Source organism: Haliaeetus albicilla, chromosome 18, assembly GCF_947461875.1.
Source record: "Haliaeetus albicilla chromosome 18, bHalAlb1.1, whole genome shotgun sequence".
NCBI lineage: Eukaryota > Metazoa > Chordata > Aves > Accipitriformes > Accipitridae > Haliaeetus > Haliaeetus albicilla.
Window position 1 is genome coordinate 20,759,448 of NC_091500.1, and position 20,623 is coordinate 20,780,070.

Below are 20,623 nucleotides of genomic sequence, written 5' to 3' on the forward strand. Positions count from 1 at the left end.
CCTGCGAGCTGCTGGAGAAGCTGGCAGGGGGCAGCCAGAGGCAGGAGGTAGTGCGTGTGTGTGTGTGTGTGTGTGGGACAGGGACGACCCCGAGTGGGTGGGGGTGGCCTGGGGCAGGGGCGCATGGCCCCCCCCCGCCCCCCAGGCTGGTGGAGATGATTATTGCTGGGACTGGGGGATGGCAGCGGGGGGGAACCTTGTTTTTGGTGAGGGACAACCTGGTGCAAAACTGACCCTGAGTAGATCCAGCCATGGGGCTGCGGCCCCCTCAAACCAGAGGTGATGGGGGGCAGAGGGACCCCCAGCATGCAGAGTGGGCACTGGGGACAGAGCCCTGGCTGCATCCCCTCACGCCAGTCCTGTCCCCCCAGCGCGGGGGCTTCCCTGGGGTGGGGGCCACCTCTGGCCCTGGTGGGTTTGAGCCCTGGGGGCAGTTGCTGGGCCATGATCTTGTGGGGATGGCCACCAGGACTGGGGTGAGCACTGGAGGGACACAGGCTCCTCTGGAGGGACAGGCCAGCACAAGGAGGACGGCAGTTGCCCTTTAGGTGAGGGAGCAGCTGGAGAGCGTGGAGCTCTGCCTGGGTGAAGAGCAGAGTGAGGGTGACTGAGGGCTCCTGGGTAAGGACTAAAGAGCAGGCAGGGAAGGTGAGGCCCTCAATGGCCAACTAGGAGCAGCCTCATCTTCGTGGGCCCTGGTCCTCATGGGGGATTTCGGAGAGACCTGCTGGAGGGACGACACAGCAGGACCTAACCAGCCCAGGAGGCTCCCAAGGGCACCGATGACAACGGCCTCCCCTTCTAACAGCGAGGCCTCTCCCCTTCTTGTCAGTCAAGGTCCCTTGCGCATGGCTTCAAAGCCATCTTTACGTGGTGGTTTTTCTTAGGTAACAGAGACAAGGTGACGTGCTTGTCCTACAATCACAGGTTTCTTTATTCTCTTTCTAGTTTGATTTCAAGAGAACTAGGACCTCCCTGGGCAGCTCCCAAAGGCGTCTGTCAGCTTTGGGGGCAGGACTCCATCGAGCATGTCCCTCTTCAGGAGGACCAAGAGGAGGACGATGATCTGCAGGAAGGCGAGGAACAGAAGAAGTCTCCTGCGGGACAGGAGAGGGGTCAGGCAGAGCAGGGAGTAAATTTGTCTCAGCTCTTGACAACCACCCTCTTTGAATGCCACCGTGGGGCCTCGCACCGCGCTGGGCACAACACACCCTGCTCGGGACTGGTTGAGGCTCTGCTGTACCTCTCCCCAGTGGGCCCCCAAAATCCCCCGCTGTGTGCCACCCAAGCAAGGAAGAAAAGAAATCCTCAAGTACTTCATCCCTGACAAGTCCAAAGCTGCCCAGTGCCCTTGGACCAGTGGCACGGGCATCCCACTGCGTAGGGAAGAGCCCCGGCACCCCGAGCCCCCAGAGCAACTCACCGCAGCCAAGAAGCGATCTTCTGCCTCCTCGACGCCATCTGCTCCTCCTACAAGCCAAGGCACACAGGGACATGCGTTGGGGTGCGTGAGGCAGCTGAGGTCTGGGGGCTCAGACCCCCTCCCTCGTCCCTGCTGAGATCAGTGAGGGCCCCCGTGTCCCCTGGGCACAGTGCAGACCCTTCCCTCCCCAAGGCCCACAGCGGGGTTGTCTGTCCTACCAGCCGCACAGCCACCAGCTCCTGCAGCAGGCTCTCGCCTGCCGCGTCTGCCTGCGCCGCCGTCTTCCCCCTGCTACTGACACCACGGGGTTTGGGCTGTGAGAAGAGACCTTGGCCAGCATGGTGAACCCCTGGGTGGCCAACAGGGAGCCAGGGTGCTGCCCAGCCTCTGCTGGGGCTGGCACCAGGCACCCCCGGCATCCCAGCACCGCACAGACCCACCCCAGGCCCGGAGGGCACGGAGGAGAGCCTGGGAGCTGCTCAGAGTTGTGCAGAGCTGCTTCCAGGAGTCCCGAGTTGCTCAGTGCTCTTTTGAGCCACTTAGACAAAGTCAAAGGGCTCTCCAGAGCAGGCTGGAGGAGCCAGGAAGATGTCTGTGAGCAGCAGAGGCCTGCCCACTGCTGCCCAGCAACCCCCCCGAACCCCCTGCCCCAGATTTCAGTCAGGGCCCCGTTGCCACTCACAAAGCTGTTGGCTCTTGGAGGCCTTGCCGTCTCTCCAGCAGGTGCTGGAGCTTGTTCCTCAGCAGCTGGAGAAGCAAAGGGCCTGGTTAAGAAGCCATGCCATGCCTCCTCTGAGGGGGGTTCCCCCACAAACATGTTGAGCCCCCGTGCCTCCTGTCCCCCGTACCTCATTGATCTGGGCCTCCTCCTGGAGAGCTTTTACCGCCCCCGACCACTGCTCCCTCTGCCAAGCCAGCGGGGGACGTCGCAGGGAGCCATGCGCAGGAAAGGGCAACTTCTGCGCCACTTCCAGGCTTGCAGCTGCCTCCCTCCTTGCCATTTGAAAGTGCTTCTGCGAGAGAGGAGGGGAGGAGGAGGAGAAGCCGTCAGGGCACCGGGACACTCCCCAAGCGCGCTCCCCTCCGGCTCCGCTCGGGCACTGCCTCTGCCCTCGTGTCCCCTCTCCTTCCCAGCCCTGCAGGCAGACAGAGGGACCCCCAGGCCCGACTCTGGACACGGGCCTGAGCAACTGGCTCTGGGTGACCCCACCTGAGCAGGGGCACTGGACGAGACCAGATCATCTCCAGAGGTCCCTTCCAACCTCAGCCAGACTGTGGTTCTGTGAACTTGCCTTCGTCTGGGCCATCTGCCTCTCCAGCTGCTGGAGCTTCTGGCTGTTCTCTTCCAAACAGCGTGCCATGACACAACTCCAGCAAGACGAGCAGCAGCCAGGCACCCTCTTCCCCCTGCTACGGACACCGTAGCAGGAGGCGTTGGGGGCACCAGGGACTGATGGGGAGAGAAGGAGCTCCCCGATCCCTGCGTTGGCGGGCGCCCGTGCGGGGTCCATGAAGCTGCTCTGCCCTCGCTGTCCTCTCCCCCGTCGGGGCCTTCCGCTGCACAGTGGCCACGGGACAGGTCGTGGCGAGTCGTCTCCAAACTCCTGCCTAGCAGCACCGAGGTTGTCCCCCAAATGCTCCCCCACCTCTGGGAGCAGCCCCTTTTATACCCGCCGGGGCACCGATGTCACAAGCGCGAGGTGACATCAGAGTGACACAGCCATCGCTGTCCACTGTGACATGGCCGCCAACTCCCTGGGCTGGCGCCAAGAGCTGACCTGGGGCCCAGCTGCTTCCACTGGGGAACGGGGCACCACTCTCAGCATGGCTCTTAGCCCACCGGTGGGAGCGACCGCAGGCACCACCTGTCGATGTCTCCCTGGCGGGTTTGCTGGTTCCTTCACCAGCCGGCTGCCACAGCTCCCCACCGCAGGACCAAGCAGGAGCCAGGCTGCGCATGTAGTCCCAGCAGACGCTCAGACAGACGTGCGCGCACCACGAGTGTGCACGTGTGCACGGACAGCCACACCATATGGGCTCCAGCATCCAGCGCCCACCAGGATCCAGCATCCAGCATCCAGCCCCAGGGGGGCACAAGAGCCCAGGAAGGGGAAGAATGAAGACTAGCCCTCTGCTCTAGCCCACGCAGACACCATGCTTGCAGGCTCCCAGGAGGAATGGGGTCTCTCACTGGCTCAGAGAGCAGCAGCTGCTGTCATGCGAAGGGACACCAGGAGGATGGAGTCGGGGCACGCGGCAGGCAGGCAGTGACCCCCATGCTTCGGCTGTGGCCCCTCGAGCAGCTGTGTGCAGCGGCATCGCATTCGGGAGGTGGCAGCCCTGGTTGCTCCAGCCACCATCCAATAGGGCCTTTCGCCTCGGCAGCGTAACCTGCGAGCAGCTGGAGAAGCTGGCAGGGAGCAGCCAGGGCTGTGCCGGCAGGTGGCTGTGGGTCAGCGGGGACAGGGCCACTGGCTACGAGATTGCTCAAATGCACCCTGTGAGATGGGGTGCAACCGGCCACAGGGCCAGCTCCACTGGGGATGGGGACAGGCGGCCCCAGCGCTGTGGGGCCATGAAGGATGGCAGCCTGGGGAGGGGGGGAGGCTTGAGGGGTTTGGGGGGCTCTGATTGATAACATTTGCCACCTTCCGTGTAAATGTGTCCCTGGCTGCTGGAGCCTGAGTAGTTTCAGACAGGCTGACAGGGGTTGGCCTGCACGGTGCGAAATGGTTGCCAAAAAGGCAGAGTAGAAAGTCTGTGGGGACGTATCCAGGATCTCCGTGGGACCCCAGCCCATGCGGTGCACCCCGGCGTGTCCCCACATGGAGAGGCAGGGAGCCAGGGGGGATCGGCACAGCACGGGGTGGGAGCACAGCACCCAGGGCAGCGAGCCCCGGCCAGGGGGGGCCACGGCTCCAACTCCCCCCTGCCCCACACCAGGGGCACACAGGGCCCTGCGTTCCCCCCACCTCGGTCTGCCCGGAGGTGGGCAAGTGCTCGGCTGCCCCAGCCCCACGGGGTGTCCTGGACATGCGAGGAGCCTTCGCCCGCCAGACTGCCTCCCCACCTGCTGGGATGTGGGTGTTGTGGGTTAACCCTGTAGGCAGCTAAGCACCACACAGCCACTTGCTCTCACCCCCCCATCCCCTGGGACAGGGGAGAGAATCAGAAGGGTAAAAGTGCAGACACTCATAGGTTGAGATAAAGACAGGTCAGTAAGAAGAAATAAGAGAGAGAGAGACAAAAACAAGTGATGCAAAAAAAAAAGAAACAATTGCTCATCACCAGCCAACTGATGCCCAGTCAGTCCCTAAGCAATGGCAGCCCCAGCAAACTTCTCCCTTCCAGGTTTTTATTGCTGAGCACAATGTCCTATGGTCTGGAATATCCCTTTGGTCAGTTGGGGTCAGCTGTCCCAGCTGTGTCTCCTCCCAACTCCTGTGCACCCCCAGCCTGCTCGCTGGCAGGGCAGGGTGAGAAGCAGAAAAGGCCTTGGCTCTGTGCAAGCACTGCTCAGCTGTAACTAACACATCTCTGCATTATCAACGCTTCTCAGTACAAATCCAAAACATAGCCCCACACAAGATAGTATGAAGAAAATTAACTCTATCCCAGTCAAAACCAGTACAGTGGGGCACTGCCCCATGCTCACCCTGTGCTGGCACCAAGGCTGCACTGGGGCTTGGCTGGCCCCTTGGCCATGGCTGCCACAGGAGCAGGTCCCACTGGTGTGAGGGCTGGGGGTGGGAGGCAGGCAGGGCACAGAGGGGAAGGCGAAGCAAAGCTCAGGGCACTATTGCCTGTGTGAGGTCTGCAGGGGCCACCAGAAGCACATGCTGGGGTGCGGGGACTGTGCCCCTGCTCAGACCCTTCCCCTGCACCTACATCCAACACCCCTGGCCCCCTCCTCCTGAACCCCCAAACACCTTCCTAAAGCCCTGGCTGTGAGCCCCAGGAGTGGCACTGCCGGACCCTGCTGTGGCAAGGCAGGTGTGGGTGGACCTCAGTCTCCACGTCCAGCCATCACCTATCCAGGTTCCCTGTCTGCAGGTGACAAAATGCCTGCAGCCTGCGTCCCCTACCTGCCTGGGCCCTCCTGCCCCAAGCCTGCTGCACAGAGGCAGGGCTCGCGTCCGCACGTGGCAGCAGGGTCTTCACCCTCTGGCCATGCACGCAGGGGAGAGAGACAACCCAGACCTCCATCTTCAGCCCAGGCTATTTTGTGAGCACAAACAAACAGCAAGAAAACAGCAAAGCTGACACTTCTCCTCCTCATAGGAACTCTTTGCTAGCTGTCTTATGAGGTAAAAACAATGATGATCTAATCAAATCTGACAAGAAATCAGCCAAAAAAATTCAGAGTTATCAAGAAGACTTTCAAATCTGGATTTACATTCACTACCATTAGCAGTGAACTTAAGTGCGTACTGTGCTTTGAGATACGAGCTATTGGTAGTAGGAAGACATCACGACTAGCAAGTCATTTAAAAAATGAAGCATCCAGAACACAGACAAACCTGCAATACTGACATCACTAGGGATTTTCCAGCTTGTTAGCCCTGGAAACAGGTGTGCAACATGACCAACCACACATACCCAGCTGGGACCAGCCCCCTGGACCACTGTGGAGCCAATTGATCAGGTTTTCTTCAGAGGACCTGGCCTCTGCCAACTGGGTGTTATACTGCAGAACTGGAGAATGACCACCTCTGTGTGGTCTGCACCCACCACAGAAGCATTAACTTCTTCCATGGTATCTGCTGTAATCTGTGCAGAAAGACTTGTGCACAGCTCAACCTTGAGGAGTATCAGGAGACCTCAGCATATACTGCCCTTTCCAATAGTTTTGCTAGCCAGCTTTATAATCCACCAATAGCAGTTTAGGGACAGCAACAAGGGAAATCGAGCAAGCCCCAGACTCTTCCCAGCTCTGCTGGTGATGGTCTCAGCTGTCCTTAACCACCTATGCCTGCAGCATGCTAACAGCAGACCAGAAAAATCACAGAATAGGAAAAAATTAATTTCCTATGTCATTTACCCCAGATAACTTCACTTGCTTTCTTGCACACTCTAGACAAAAAACAGACTCCACTCCAGTCATTTCCAGGAAACAAACAGCGTAATCTGAAAAACTTTCAATCTAAATCTGACACGTCTGAAGTATGGAAGAATCACCTGAAGTTTGACTGTGGTTAGTAGCTCAGATGTCAATAGAGGTGGCTGTGAGAATGACAGAGGGTGGTGGTATGCCAGCTAAGGCTGACGATGGTGCCTATTTCAAGGGAAAGGATTGAGCATACCGATGTTGCTCTCCTTTTCAGTCTGACAGCTTTCACATGGAAGGATCCCAGCCCTGTGGGAGATACACAGCACTGGTTAGCTCAGTGTAAACACCATATACCCTCCAGCCAGGAATTTCATAGAATCGCAGAATGGTTTGGGTTGGAAGGGACCTTTAAAAGTGATCTAGTCCAACCCCCCTGCAATGAGCAGGGACACCTTCAACTAGATCAGGTTGCTCAGAGCCTTTGTCCTTCGTTAAGTTTTAGCCAACAACACACTAGAGAAATTGCCTGATCTTGTAGCTGACCCTGCTTTCAGCAGGAGAGTGGACCAGAAGCCTCCTGAGGTACCTCCAAATCAAATTATCCTATGAGAGACAACACCTAGCCTAGTGAGACAGAAATGGAGCTGCCACTATAACAAGAAAACACAAGTCCTTGCAAGGAATTGCGACTTGGCCAAGGTGAAACAAGGAGCAGTAGAATGCATTAAGTAAATTGAAATGGATTTTTACATAATCATCTAAAAGGGATAAGAGATCAGGACTGCCATCCACTGGGAGTGAGCAGTACTGCAGAGGAGGGAAGTTTTGACAGCTGCCAACTGGGAGGTGTTCGGGTCCAGAGAGTACCAAGAGTCTCTACCACCCCTTCCCCCAACACCCCAGGCATTTTGCTGCCTCTATTCAAGCCGACCTCTCACAGGGTGCATCTGTGTAACATGGGAGCAGACTGATGTACCAAGACCTGAGCTGTGAGCAAGAGCTGTGAGAAGCTTCATTCGGGACCTCCACCCACACACCCTCTGCCCATTGGCTTGGGAGTTGCATTGAAATTCACTTCCCCCGCCTTGAGGCAGCCTGTTCTTGCTGCTCCCTGGCTGTTAGTTGAGTCTTTCTCAAGCCCTGACCTGACTATGACTGGACCAGGCCCTAAGGCCCAAACTTGCAAACTAAGTGCTGTGAGTCTTACACCCTGGGGACCCCCTGGACTTCATGGCGAGTCCCTCAGCTATGTCCCCCTGGACACATCAAATGTGACCCAGCAGCAAACGAGGACTGATTCATAGTGACCCTGAGACTGTTGACCCAACTGAAGCGAGCCCAGGTGGGGCTCAGGCACCAAAGCACACAGCAGCGTGTCCAGCCCTGGGGTACCGGCTAGGCTCGGGAATCCTCACACACAGCAGTGTGCCCAGCTCCATGTACCATCAGGGCTTAAGGCCCTTGCACACAAACCCAGCCCTGATGCTCTTGGAGAGGCTTGGGGATCCTTCTCCCAACAGCAGGTCCAGCGGGTGCATTTGTGGGGCTCAGAGACCTTTGCATGCAGCAACATTGCTCTTACTGGTGCACTAGAGGGATTTGAGGATGCTTGCGCACAGCAGCTGACCCAGTGCCAGCGCATCAGTGGAGCCTGGAGACTCCTGTGCCGAGCAGCTTGCAGAGCTCTGAGCTACCAGTAAGGCTCAGGTATCCATGTACACAGCAGCATGTCCAGTGCCGGTCTACCAGCAGAGCTCAGGAAGCCTTGCACATAGCAGCCTTTTCTTCCCAAGGCTACTGGTGAGGCTCATGAATGCTTGCCCTGTGGGCTCCATGACCTGCTCTGTGGAACTGGCAAGGCTCAGCCACCCTCACACTCAGACACAGCTGCATGACCAACCCTGGGACACCAGTGAGACTCCGGTACCTTCACACACAGCTGCATGACCAACCCTGGGACACCAGTGAGACTCCGGTACCCTCACACACAGCAGCGTAGCTATGCCTGGTGCAGTGGCAGGGCTCAGAGACCCTGGCACACAGCAGGTTGCCCATCCCCAGGGTAACAGCAAGGCTCAGGAATCCCCACACTCAGCAGCATCTTCAGTCTGGGAGTACTGGCAAAACTTGGGAATCCTCACACAGAGCAGCACACATTTCCCAACTCTGGAAAACAGACAGGGGCTGAGAATCAATGCACGCAACAGCGTGCCTAGTTTCCCGAGACTCGGTTCCCAAGCCTAGGATTTTCCAGCGGTTCGGAGCGCGGAGCGGGAGGAACTGGCGGCGCTCCACGATGGTTTCGCCGCTTTCCTGGAGCGGGTGCGGGCGCTGGAGCGGCAGAACCGGGCCCTGCGAACCGCCCTGGGCCGAACCGCCGCCGCCGCCGCCGCGCCCCGCCGGGCGGGTGCAGGGGGGGGCCGCGGGAGCGGCTGTAGCACCTCGGCCGCGACCGCCACCGGCTCCAGACCGAGCGAGACGGGTTGGCCGCCGATCTGGCGGCCCTGCGGCAGCGGTGGGTGGGCGGCGGGGCCGGGGGATGCAGCGTGGGAGGGGGGAGCAGACGGATGGGGGTGCACCGAGGGAGGCACCGGGCTGGGGTCCGGGGGATGCCCCGTGTACCCCGACCTCCGCACAGGTACCGCCCCCCCGCGCTGCTATCGCGAGAGCGGCCGCGACCGCCCCCGGCCCTGCTCGGCGCTTCCTGGATCCCAGCACCGACCCCCTCGTTACTGGTCCCCCCCGGTTACCGACACCACCCTGTTACCGATCTCCCCCGTTACGGTCCCCCGTCCCCCCCCTTTATCGATCCCCGGCCATGGCCGACCCCAAGTATTCCGACCTGCCCGGCATCGTGAGTCTGCAGGGCCGGACCGGGAGGGTTTGCGGGGGGGGGGGAACCTGTGGGTCTGAGGGGAACAGGGAGTCTGAGGCGATATGGAGACCTGGGGAAGAATGAGGGCATCAGGGGGTCTGAGGGGAACAGGGAGTCTGAGGGGATTTGGGGACCTGGGGAAGAACGAGGGGCTCTGCGGGGGGAGGTGTCTGAGGGGATCAGGGAGTCTGAGGAGACCGAGGGGGCGAGGCTGGGGATCTGAGGGGATCGGAGGGGGGGTCACAGGGGTACTGAGGTGGTCCAGAGGGATCGGGGGGGTCTGAGGGGATTAGGGGGCCTGGAGGAGAATTAGGGGCTTGGGGGGTCACGGGTGTCTGAGGGGGTTGGGAGTGTCTGAGAGGATTAGGGAGTCTGAGGAATTTGGGGGTTGGGCCTGGGTGGTCTGAGGGGAGCAGGGGGCTAGAGGTAGAATTGGTGGTTCTGGGGGGTTCGAGGGGACTGAAGGGGCCTAAGAGGATCATGGGGCCTGGGGCAGAATGAGGGGTTCAGGGGTATTTGGGGGAGGTCTGATTGGTTGGGAGCGGTTTGAGGGGATCAGGGTGTCTGAGGAGATCGGGGGGAGGATGTGTGGTCTGAGGGGGGTCAGGGAGCAAGGGGGAGAATGAGGGGATTGGGGGCTTGTCTTATGGGTTATGGGAGGTCTGAGGAGATTGGAGGGAGCCTGAGGGGACTGTGAGAGTGTGAGGGGATCAAGGGGAGCCGAGGGAGTTGGGGGTGTCTTGGGGTAGTGAGGGAGCCAGGGGGTCTGAGGGGATCGAGGGGGTTGTAAGAACTGGGGGGGGTCTGGGGCAACTGTGGCGATTGGGGGGGGATGAGGTGATTGGAGGGGTTTGGGGGGGTCTGAGGGGATTGGGTGTCTCTGGGTCAGTAAATGGGGTATTTGGGGAGACTGGGCATCTGGCATTTGGAGGGGTCAGGGGGATGGGGGCAATAAGTGGGATGTCTGGGGACATGAGGCATGTTCAGATAGGATGTGGAGTCTCTGGGGAGGTGGGGGGTGTGGGGGCAGGCAGCTGCCACGTGTGTCTGTCGGCTGAGGTGGAATCTGAAGCTGTTTGGGGCAGTTGTGTGGTATTTGATCATAAGCAGATAATAAATAGCTGAGGAGAGCTGGGGTTTCACCGGAGCCCGTTTGTGCCCCAGGCCAGGAATGAACCTGACGTCTGCGAGACCAGCAACGTGTCCGAGGATGACCAGGCCAACTTTGAGGCGGTAAGGCCTTGCTGGGGCCGTGCCGCAGGGTGGGGGCGAGCAAGCATGCCCATGCCCCCATCCTGCAGCTGTCGGGTGCGGCAAGAACAGCACCGTGGCAGGGAAATGGTTCCTGTCCCTGCACGCGTCCTTGCAGTGCCACATCCCCCCCACCGTGATGTGTCCCAGTGACACACTGCCCCCATCTCTCAGCCTGCCAGTGCTTCGGGGGGCCAAGAAGCGAGGGCAGGGCTCAGCCCCCGCCTCATGCAGGGTGCGTGTCCCCATCCCCAGCATCTGCATCCTGCGTAATGTGGCTGAGGGCAGCAGAGGTAAGCAGGGCTGGCCAGCTGCCTGCCCCTGTTTACTTTGCTCAGGCTGTGCCCACTGGGCAGCACACGGAGGACGAGTGGGACCTGTTGAAGGGGGCTCACCCCCATAAAACAGTTCTGAACAGTGGCAAGGGTCCTGCAGACCAGACCTGCACCGGAGCCCATCATGCCGAGGCCGTGGCTGTTCTCTGTGGGGCTGGTGTGTGGTGGCTTTAATGTGGGGTGATACAGGGGGCCTGTCCTCGAGGCCAGGACAGCATGAGGGGTGCACCTGGGGCTGCGTGGTGACCCCTGGCTCTGCCGGCGAGGCTGAAAGCCAACAGGTGCTCATGGTTCACGGCTTAAATGGCTGCTTGGTGCCCCTCGGGCACTGCTTCACCAGCACGTGCTCCCAGTTGGCCCAAGCTGAGGACGTGGAGCTGGGCCTCGGTGGCACGGAGTTGAGACCTGACTTCTCCCAGTGGTGCAGCCAGCAGCTGTGGGGGACACTGGGTCGGCGCAGCCCCACCACATGTGGGCTGGCATGGCACTGTGTACTGCACGTGGAGCAGGGGCATGCCTGGCACCCGGCCCCCAGTTCTGAGGGGGACAAAAACATCCCTTGCAAGATGCAGGGCAGCAAGATGGACTGAAATGGGTTGTCTCCACCCAAAGTTGCCCTCGTCAGGCCTAGGTCACCCCAAAATGGTGCCCGAGAATAGAGAGGTGTCACACCGGTGAGTCCCTGTGGTTTTCCTTCCTTGTGGCCTTGCTGCAGGCAGGAGGCAAGGGTTACCAGGGTTTTAGTTGCTGTCACCTCCTGTCCTGGGAACCCCTTGTGCAGGTTCATTGTGTTTCTTGGCTCTCGCGCACTGAACTGACCTGAGTTTTCCCACCGCTCTTCCCCTCCCTGCTCCCCACCTTGCCTGGACACTACTTTGCACAAGTAAGCCTGCTCGCTGCTTCTAATTTGGCATGCTGTTTGGGATTGATTTTTGCATGCAGTAGATGTGCATGGGGTCCCGTAGCTGCTGCCTGTTGCTGCATTGCCTGGTTGTGGCTGTGGGTCACCATGCCGTGGGGCAGAGGGTAGGCAGCTGGCAGTGGCTGTGGGTCCCAGGGTGCGACGTGCTACTGCTGCTGCCCCCCTGCTCTCGCTTGCCCTCTTTGCATCTGCTCTGCCTGACTGCACGTGCTGTCCTCCTTGTCCTTCGGGACCCCCAGGGACCCCCTGGCCCCCCCCAATGGGTCTCAGCCACAACGTGCTCCTGCCCCGGCAACCTTGTGCCCCCCCAGTGATGCTGCCTGCACAGAGGGGTGCTGCCCAGGGCCAGTGGCTGCCATCCCGCTGCAGCCCATCCTGCCAGGCTTCACAGTACACTGCGGGACTGGGCAGGACATGGGCAGGCGAGTAGGGCTGCACCGAGCTCCCATCCTTGCTGCCAGCACAGCATGGGTCTGGCTGCTAAGCAGGGGACAGCTCGCGCCCCTCCAGGGACCAGCATCGGGGTTTTGCCCCCCTGGACCGCAGCCAATGCCTCCCTCCTACCCTGGGAGACCCAGGCACCCTCCAGGTGTTGGGCTGCTCCGTGGGGGCCCATCCTGTCCTGGGCTCTGCCCACATCCCCCCCAGGGGAAAAGAAGAGCTGGAGCTGGAGGGAGGTTATCAGAATGGGGACTCAGCTGCGTTGTCCCCGGACTCTGGCTGCCCCCTGCTCCCACACTTTCTCTGGGCACCTTGAGCACCCCTCATGGTGGCCGCGACCAGGCTGTCCCTGGCTGTCCCCAGCCCTGGCTGCCCTGGGGCACCCAGCCAAGGGGTCCAGCCCACCGCTGCCCCTGCTCTTGCAGCCACTGCCTCCGCGACTGCCCTCATTTCCACACTGGCGGTTCCGTGTCCCATGTGGCTGCTGAGCCCTCACATGGGGCCAGCCCAGCAGCAGCCTTGGCAGAGGGATGTGGGAGATGGCGGGCCGTGCATGGGACAAACCTTGTAACGTGATTTTTGTCTCTCTCTCGCCCCTCTCCTAACCTTGCTCTGGCTTTCTCACCTCTGGGAAACGCAAGGAGCTGGTAAGAGCCCGTCTGTTTGTCGGCCAACGTAACCCTGTGCTCTGCTCGCGGGTGCTCGCTCCTGCCTCCCCTCGGCCAGATGGCCCCCCCTAATGCTGCTAGTGCTGCTCCCGCTGCTTTCACCCCTTCTTGTCCATCTGCAGCACACTAGGGCTCCCCGAAAGTGCTTCAGGCCATGATGGGGCACAAGGGCTGGAGAGGGGCTGCTATGGCCCAGGGCAGCAGTTTGGGGGATCCTTTGCTGGCTTCCATTGCTGCATGTCAGTCCCTGGGGGCTGTGCCCCTGTCCTGGGGAGGACAGGGCCACCTTTGCCCCCTCTGTTACTTTCCATCCTCTCCCCAGCCCCAGACGGCCGCCTGTGCTGCAGGCAGGAGGCTTTGCCAACAAACCCTCGCGGCTGCCTCATCCCTAACGCTGAGCCTTGTGTGCAGGAGGAGCTCGCCAGCACCAGCGTGGAGCACATCATCATTAACCCCAACGCCGCGTACGAGAAGTTCCGGGACGAGCGCCTGAGCACCGAGGGAGTGGGTGAGCCAGGGGGTTCAGGGAAGGGTGGGCTGTGGGGATCCTGAGCTGACCCCAGGGAGGGCACAGCCACCCCAGGTGTTTTGGGGTGACACCCTGCTCCTCCCTCTTCCAGATTTCTCCGCTTGCATCAGCAAGCCCAGGACAACGGGCTACAAGTCTGGGGAATATGAAATTGTGAGTCCAGAGCACAAGGGGATGTGAGCCACCCCAGTGCACAGCCCCTCGTCCCCACTCGCCCCACAGTGATGTCCCTGCCCAGGGCCACAGATCACACAGCATTACAGAAGGGTGGTGGTGGGAAGGGACCTCTGGACCATCTGGTCCAACCGTCACGCTCAAGCAGGGCCACTTAGAGCCAGTTGCCCAAGACCATGTGCAGGTAGCTTCCGAATATCAAGGATGGAGACTCCACCATCTCTCTGGGCAACCTGTGCCAGTGCTTGGTCGCGCTCACAGTAAAAAAGTGCTTCCTAACGTTCGGGGGGAACCTCCTGCGCTTCAGTTTGTGCCCATGGCCTCTGGTCCTGGCACTGGGCACCACTGAGAAGAGCTGGGCTCTGTCCTCTTGGCACCCTCCATTCAGGTATTGATAAGATCCCTGAGAGCCTTCTCTTGTCCAGGCTGAACAGTCCCAGCTCTCTCAGCCTTTCCTCATAGGAGAGATGCTCCAGCCCTGTCAGCATCTTTGTGGCCCTTTGTTGGACTCTCTCCAGTATGTCCATCTCTCTCTCTTCTGTACTGGGGAGCCCAGCACTGGGCACAGCAGTCCAGGTGTGGCCTCAGCAGTGCTGAGGAGAGGGGAAGGCTCACCTCCCTCGACCACAACACTCCTAACGCTGCCCAGGACACCATTAGCCTTCCTTGCTGGATCATGTTTAGCTTGGTGTCCACCAGGACCCCTGGAGCCTTTTCCAGAGAGCTGCTTTCCAGCTGGGTGGCCCCCAGCATAGACTGATGCCGGGGGCTGTTCTTCCCCAGCAGCAGGACTTCTCCTTGTTGAGCTCCATGAGGTTCCTGTTGGCCCATCTCTCCAGCCTGTCCCAGGTCCCTCTGGACGGCAGCGCGACCCTCTGGCATCTCAGCCACTCCTCCCAGTGTGGCATCATCTGCAAACCTAGTGAGGGTTCACCCTGCCCCATCATCCCAATCATTAATGAAGATGTTAAAGAGGATCAGACCCAGCATTGACCCCTGGGGCACACTGGTTGTACTGGCCTCCAACTAGGACTTTGGGCTGATGATCATCACCCGATGGGCTTTGCTGTTGCGGCCGTTTCAATCCACTTCACTGCCTGCTCATCCAGCCCAGACTGCAACACCTTCTCTTGGAGGATCTTATGGGAGATGGTGTCAAGGGCTTTCCTGAGGTCCTGGTAGACAATACCCACTGCTCTTTCCTTGTCTACCAGGCTGGTCACTTCATTGGAGAAGTTGATTGAGTTGGTGGAGCATGACTTCCCCTTGGTGAAGCCATGCTGCTTGCTTTTCATGTTTTTTCTGTCATTCATGTCCCTGGAAAGGGTTTCCAGGAGTAGCTGCTCCATTGCCTTCCCAGGGAAGAAGGTGAGGCTGACTGGCCTGTGGTTCCCTGGGTCCTCCTTCTTGCCCTGCTTGAAGGTGGGGTTGACATTTGCTTCCTGCCTGTCCTCTGGCAATTCTCCCAGTCACTGTGACCCATGAAAGATTATCGAGAGTGGCCTTGCAATGCCATCAGCGAGTTCCCTCAGCCCTTGCAGGTGCATCCCACCTGTGTCCATGCACTTCTGTCTGTCCCATTTCCTTAAGCATTCCCTGAGCTGATCCTCTTCCACCAAGGGTACATCTGCCTTGTGCCAGCCTTTCCCCAGCCACTGTCACTGGGGATTCCTGATGGCTGGTCGAGACAGAGGCGAAGGTGGCCTTCAGTGCCTCAGCTTGCCCCATGTCTGGTGTCCCTGGCCAGGCTGAGTTCCAGCTGGGCTTTGGCTTTCGTAACCTTGTCCCTGGCTTCTCGGGCAACGTCTCTCCTCCTCCCAGGTTCCCTGTCCCTGCTCCAGCTTCTACCTTCTTCCTTTCTGTGTCTGGGTTTGGCAGGAGCTCCTGTTCACCCAGCCAGCCTCCTGGCTTTTTTGCCTGACAGCCACCCGTTGGGACGGAGCGCTCTGGAGCTTGGAGGAGATGATCCCTGAATATCAATCAGCTTTGTTAGGCCCCTCTTCCCTCCATTGCCTGATCCCAGGGGACTCTTCCAAGCAGACCTTTGAAGAGGCCAGAGTCTGCTCTCCTGAAGCCCAGGGCTGTAAGCCCCCTCCTTCCTGCCCTCAGCATCCTTGTGGTCACTGCTGCCCAGGCTACCTTTGATGTCCACATCCCCAACAAGCCCCTCCTTGTTGGTGAAGATGAGCACCAGCGGAGCCCCTCTCATTGGCTCCTGTGTTACTTGGAGGAGGCCGTTGTCGTCAGTGCCCTTAGGAGCCTCCTGGGCTGCTCATGTCCTGCTGTGTTGTCCATCCAGCAGGTCTCTCTGAAATCCCTCATGAGGACCAGGTTCCTCTGAACATGAGGCTGCTCCTACCTGTCTGTCAAGGGCCTCACCCGCTTGTCCTCCCCGGTCAATCCCTTTTCTTGCCTTTCTGCGCAGGTATGGGCAGGCACTGAGGGGAGTTGGGTACCAGCATCCTACCCACCACCTCCTGCCCTGGGTGCCTGGTGCGTGGGCAGGCCGTGAGCTCCCGCCTGACCCCCCTGTTCCTCTCTCTGCAGCTTGGCAAGGGTCTTGGTGCCAAAGAGACGCCCCAGCAGCGGTACCAGCGGCTGCAGCACGAGGTGCAGGAGCTGGTTAGGGAGGTGGAGCAGATCCAGGTGAGCATCACCCCTCCCCTGGGGACCGGTGGGGAGGCTGTCCCGGGGGGGGGGGGGTGACACAGCCACCTTTCCTCCCTTCCCAACAGAGCACGGTGAAGGAGGTGGCGAAGGAGGAGCTGATGCCCGTGGCCTTGGCCAGGCAGGTCGAGGGCCTGAAGCAGCAGCTGGTCTCCAGCCACCTGGAGAAGCTGCTGGGCCCTGCTGCAGCCATAGACTTTGCAGATCCCGAAAGTGCCCTGGCCAAGTGAGTGGGGTCCCAGGACCTTGGGGCCGCAGCTAGGGGAGTTGAGGGAGAATGGCAGCATCCCCATGGGGTGGTGCTGGGGCCCCGTGCCCACCTTTGCCCCCTGCCCAGGCACCTGCTGCAGCAGCTGGAGGTGATGAGGTGCAGCAAGGTGGCAGCAGGGAAGACCCCTGACAAAGCCCCGGTGCCCACTGGAGACGCTGTCACCCTTGAGCTGTACTGGCAACCGGAGCAGGACCACTTTGCCCAGACTGCCAAGGTGAGCATGAGGGGGGGACACTGTGCCTGACCCCAAAATGGGGTCTCCTGCCATCTCACCCCCTCACCTCCCCCAGATCACAGAGCTGGAAAAGCGGCTGGCGCAGCTGGAGGCGATGGTGCGGTGCAAGCCCGACAGCCAGGTGAGGGGCCAGGGGTGCCTGCCCTGCCACTCTCCTGCCCCCCCATCCTGCCCGCACCGCTCACCCCCTTCCCCACTCGCCTCCCCCAGGTCCAGCAGACAATGAAGGAAAACCTGGCTGTCGTAGAGGGCAACTTTGTGGCCATAGATGCCCGCGTCAAGCGGCTGCAGAAGTGACAGCACCATGGAGACACCCTCACACCAGGCATCCCTGCCGCCGCCAGGGCCCTGCGACCTTCTGGGAATCTCTCCCTCCCCAAGCAGGTACCACCCCTGCTTGTATATACTCTGGCTCTGCCCCCCTGCCCAGCACGGGGGCTGGAGGGGTCCTCCCCACCCCTCCATTCCCACCTCGGGGCGGGGGATGGTGGTGGTGTCTCTGTAGCCCCCCAACTTACCCTAATAAACAGCTCAGCTCAAAGTGTATCCATGTCAGCATCTCCTCTAGGCTGTGGGGCTTTAAACCCAGCTGCTGGGTTTTAAATGTGTCTTTTCATGGTGCATAACCCCCCCACCTCCCGCAGCCTCCACGGTGCACTAAATCCAATTGCTCTGTCAGAAAGCTGTGACCCATGGGGAGAACGTCTCCTCGTTGCCAGCCGTGGGGCAGGAGGTAGTGTGTCTGTGTGTGTGGGTGGCCTGGGGCAGGGGCGCATGGCCCCCCCCCAGGCTGGTGGAGATGATTATTGCTGGGACTGGGGGATGGCAGCGGGGGGGAACCTTGTTTTTGGTGAGGGACAACCTGGTGCAAAACTAATCCTGAGGAGATCCAGCCATGGGGCTGCGGCCCTCTCAAACCAGAGGTGATGGGGGGTAGAGGGACCCTCAGCATGCAGAATGGGCACTGGGGACGGAGCCCTGGCTGCATCCCCTCACGCCAGTCCTGTCCCCCCAGCGCGGGGGCTTCCCTGGGGTGGGGGCCACCTCTGGCCCTGGTGGGTTTGAGCCCTGGGGGCAGTTGCTGGGCCATGATCTTGTGGGGATGGCCACCAGGACTGGGGTGAGCACTGGAGGGACACAGGCTCCTCTGGAGGGACAGGCCAGCACAAGGAGGACGGCAGTTGCCCTTTAGGTGAGGGAGCAGCTGGAGAGCGTGGAGCTCTGCCTGGGTGAAGAGCAGAGTGAGGGTGACTGAGGGCTCCTGGGTAAGGACTAAAGAGCAGGCAGGGAAGGTGAGGCCCTCAATGGCCAAGTAGGAGCAGCCTCATGTTCGTGGGCCCTGGTCCTCATGGGGGATTTCGGAGAGACCTGCTGGAGGGACGACACAGCAGGACCTAACCAGCCCAGGAGGCTCCCAAGGGCACCGATGACAACGGCCTCCCCTTCTAACAGCGAGGCCTCTCCCCTTCTTGTCAGTCAAGGTCCCTTGCGCATGGCTTCAAAGCCATCTTTACGTGGTGGTTTTTCTTAGGTAACAGAGACAAGGTGACGTGCTTGTCCTACAATCACAGGTTTCTTTATTCTCTTTCTAGTTTGATTTCAAGAGAACTAGGACCTCCCTGGGCAGCTCCCAAAGGCGTCTGTCAGCTTTGGGGGCAGGACTCCATCGAGCATGTCCCTCTTCAGGAGGACCAAGAGGAGGACGATGATCTGCAGGAAGGCGAGGAACAGAAGAAATCTCCTGCGGGACAGGAGAGGGGTCAGGCAGAGCAGGGAGTAAATTTGTCTCAGCTCTTGACAACCACCCTCTTTGAATGCCACCGTGGGGCCTCGCACCGCGCTGGGCACAACACACCCTGCTCGGGACTGGTTGAGGCTCTGCTGTACCTCTCCCCAGTGGGCCCCCAAAATCCCCCGCTATGTGCCGCCCAAGCAAGGAAGAAAAGAAATCCTCAAGTACTTCATCCCTGACAAGTCCAAAGCTGCCCAGTGCCCTTGGACCAGTGGCACGGGCATCCCACTGCGTAGGGAAGAGCCCCGGCACCCCGAGCCCCCAGAGCAACTCACCGCAGCCAAGAAGCGATCTTCTGCCTCCTCGACGCCATCTGCTCCTCCTACAAGCCAAGGCACACAGGGACATGCGTTGGGGTGCGTGAGGCAGCTGAGGTCTGGGGGCTCAGACCCCCTCCCTCGTCCCTGCTGAGATCAGTGAGGGCCCCCGTGTCCCCTGGGCACAGTGCAGACCCTTCCCTCCCCAAGGCCCACAGCGGGGTTGTCTGTCCTACCAGCCGCACAGCCACCAGCTCCTGCAGCAGGCTCTCACCTGCCGCGTCTGCCTGCGCCGCCGTCTTCCCCCTGCTACTGACACCACGGGGTTTGGGCTGTGAGAAGAGACCTTGGCCAGCATGGTGAACCCCTGGGTGGCCAACAGGGAGCCAGGGTGCTGCCCAGCCTCTGCTGGGGCTGGCACCAGGCACCCCCGGCATCCCAGCACCGCACAGACCCACCCCAGGCCCGGAGGGCATGGAGGAGAGCCTGGGAGCTGCTCAGAGTTGTGCAGAGCTGCTTCCAGGAGTCCCGAGTTGCTCAGTGCTCTTTTGAGCCACTTAGACAAAGTCAAAGGGCTCTCCAGAGCAGGCTGGAGGAGCCAGGAAGATGTCTGTGAGCAGCAGAGGCCTGCCCACTGCTGCCCAGCAACCCCCCCGAACCCCCTGCCCCAGATTTCAGTCAGGGCCCCGTTGCCACTCACAAAGCTGTTGGCTCTTGGAGGCCTTGCCGTCTCTCCAGCAGGTGCTGGAGCTTGTTCCTCAGCAGCTGGAGAAGCAAAGGGCCTGGTTAAGAAGCCATGCCATGCCTCCTCTGAGGGGGGTTCCCCCACAAACATGTTGAGCCCCCGTGCCTCCTGTCCCCAGTACCTCATTGATCTGGGCCTCCTCCTGGAGAGCTTTTACCGCCCCTGACCACTGCTCCCTCTGCCAAGCCAGCGGGGGACGTCGCAGGGAGCCATGCGCAGGAAAGGGCAACTTCTGCGCCACTTCCAGGCTTGCAGCTGCCTCCCTCCTTGCCATTTGAAAGTGCTTCTGCGAGAGAGGAGGGGAGGAGGAGGAGAAGCCGTCAGGGCACCGGGACGCTCCCCAAGCGGACTCCTCTTCGCATTATCCCTTCCAGCTCCCCTCGGGCACTGCCTTTGCCCTTGCATCCCCTCTCTTCCCTGCAGGCAGACAGAGGGACCCCCAGGCCCGACTCTGGACACGGGCCTGAGCAACTGGCTCTGGGTGACCCCACCTGAGCAGGGCCATTGGGACGAGACCAGATCATCTCCAGAGGTCCCTTCCAACCTCAGCCAGACTGTGGTTCTGTGAACTTGCCTTCATCTGGGCCATCTGCCTTTCCAGCTGCTGGACCTCCTGGCTGTTCTTTTCCAAACAGCGTGCCATGACACAATTCCAGGAAGAGGAGCAGCAGCCAGGCACCCTCTTCCCCCTGCTACGGACACCGTAGCAGGAGGCGTTGGGGGCACCAGGGACTGATGGGGAGAGAAGGAGCTCCCCGATCCCTGCGTTGGCGGGCGCCCGTGCGGGGTCCATGAAGCTGCTCTCCCTCGCTGTCCTCTCCCCCGTCGGGGCCTTCCGCTGCACAGTGGCCACGGGACAGGTCGTGGCGAGTCGTCTCCAAACTCCTGCCTAGCAGCACCGAGGTTGTCCCCCAAATGCTCCCCCGCCTCTGGGAGCAGCCCCTTTTATACCCGCCGGGGCACCGATGTCACAGGCGCGAGGTGACAT

General features: G+C 60.5%; 3 protein-coding genes across 3 annotated transcripts in view; 2 read left to right on the forward strand and 1 right to left on the reverse strand.

Annotated features, from left to right (window-relative positions):
• Window positions 1-19,187, forward strand: part of LOC138689726 (dynactin subunit 2-like) — a 56,926-nt gene extending 37,739 nt beyond the window's left edge. Inside the window, exons 6-7 of the mRNA XM_069805895.1 lie at window positions 17,052-17,225; window positions 18,434-19,187. Of these exons, the coding sequence (XP_069661996.1) occupies window positions 17,052-17,138 (87 nt within the window). The 3' untranslated portion in view covers window positions 17,139-17,225; window positions 18,434-19,187. The remainder of the gene's footprint in view (window positions 1-17,051; window positions 17,226-18,433) is intronic.
• On the reverse strand, window positions 945-2,784 carry LOC138689920 (uncharacterized). The gene is made up of 6 exons (XM_069806567.1): window positions 2,716-2,784; window positions 2,272-2,559; window positions 2,106-2,170; window positions 1,642-1,714; window positions 1,424-1,470; window positions 945-1,097 (listed from the first exon to the last, which is right to left on the reverse strand). Exons 1-6 carry the CDS (start codon window positions 2,782-2,784, stop codon window positions 965-967), a joined length of 675 nt encoding a protein of 224 aa, XP_069662668.1. The 3' UTR covers window positions 945-964.
• On the forward strand, window positions 9,198-17,019 carry LOC138689921 (dynactin subunit 2-like; the record flags this gene model as incomplete). The annotated part of the gene is made up of 8 exons (XM_069806568.1): window positions 9,198-9,327; window positions 10,513-10,581; window positions 13,377-13,473; window positions 13,586-13,647; window positions 16,216-16,314; window positions 16,404-16,561; window positions 16,673-16,820; window positions 16,897-17,019. Coding segments are annotated over exons 1-8 (792 nt in total), but the record flags the coding sequence as incomplete, so codon positions are not given.
• Window positions 19,188-20,623: the final 1,436 nt, after the last annotated feature.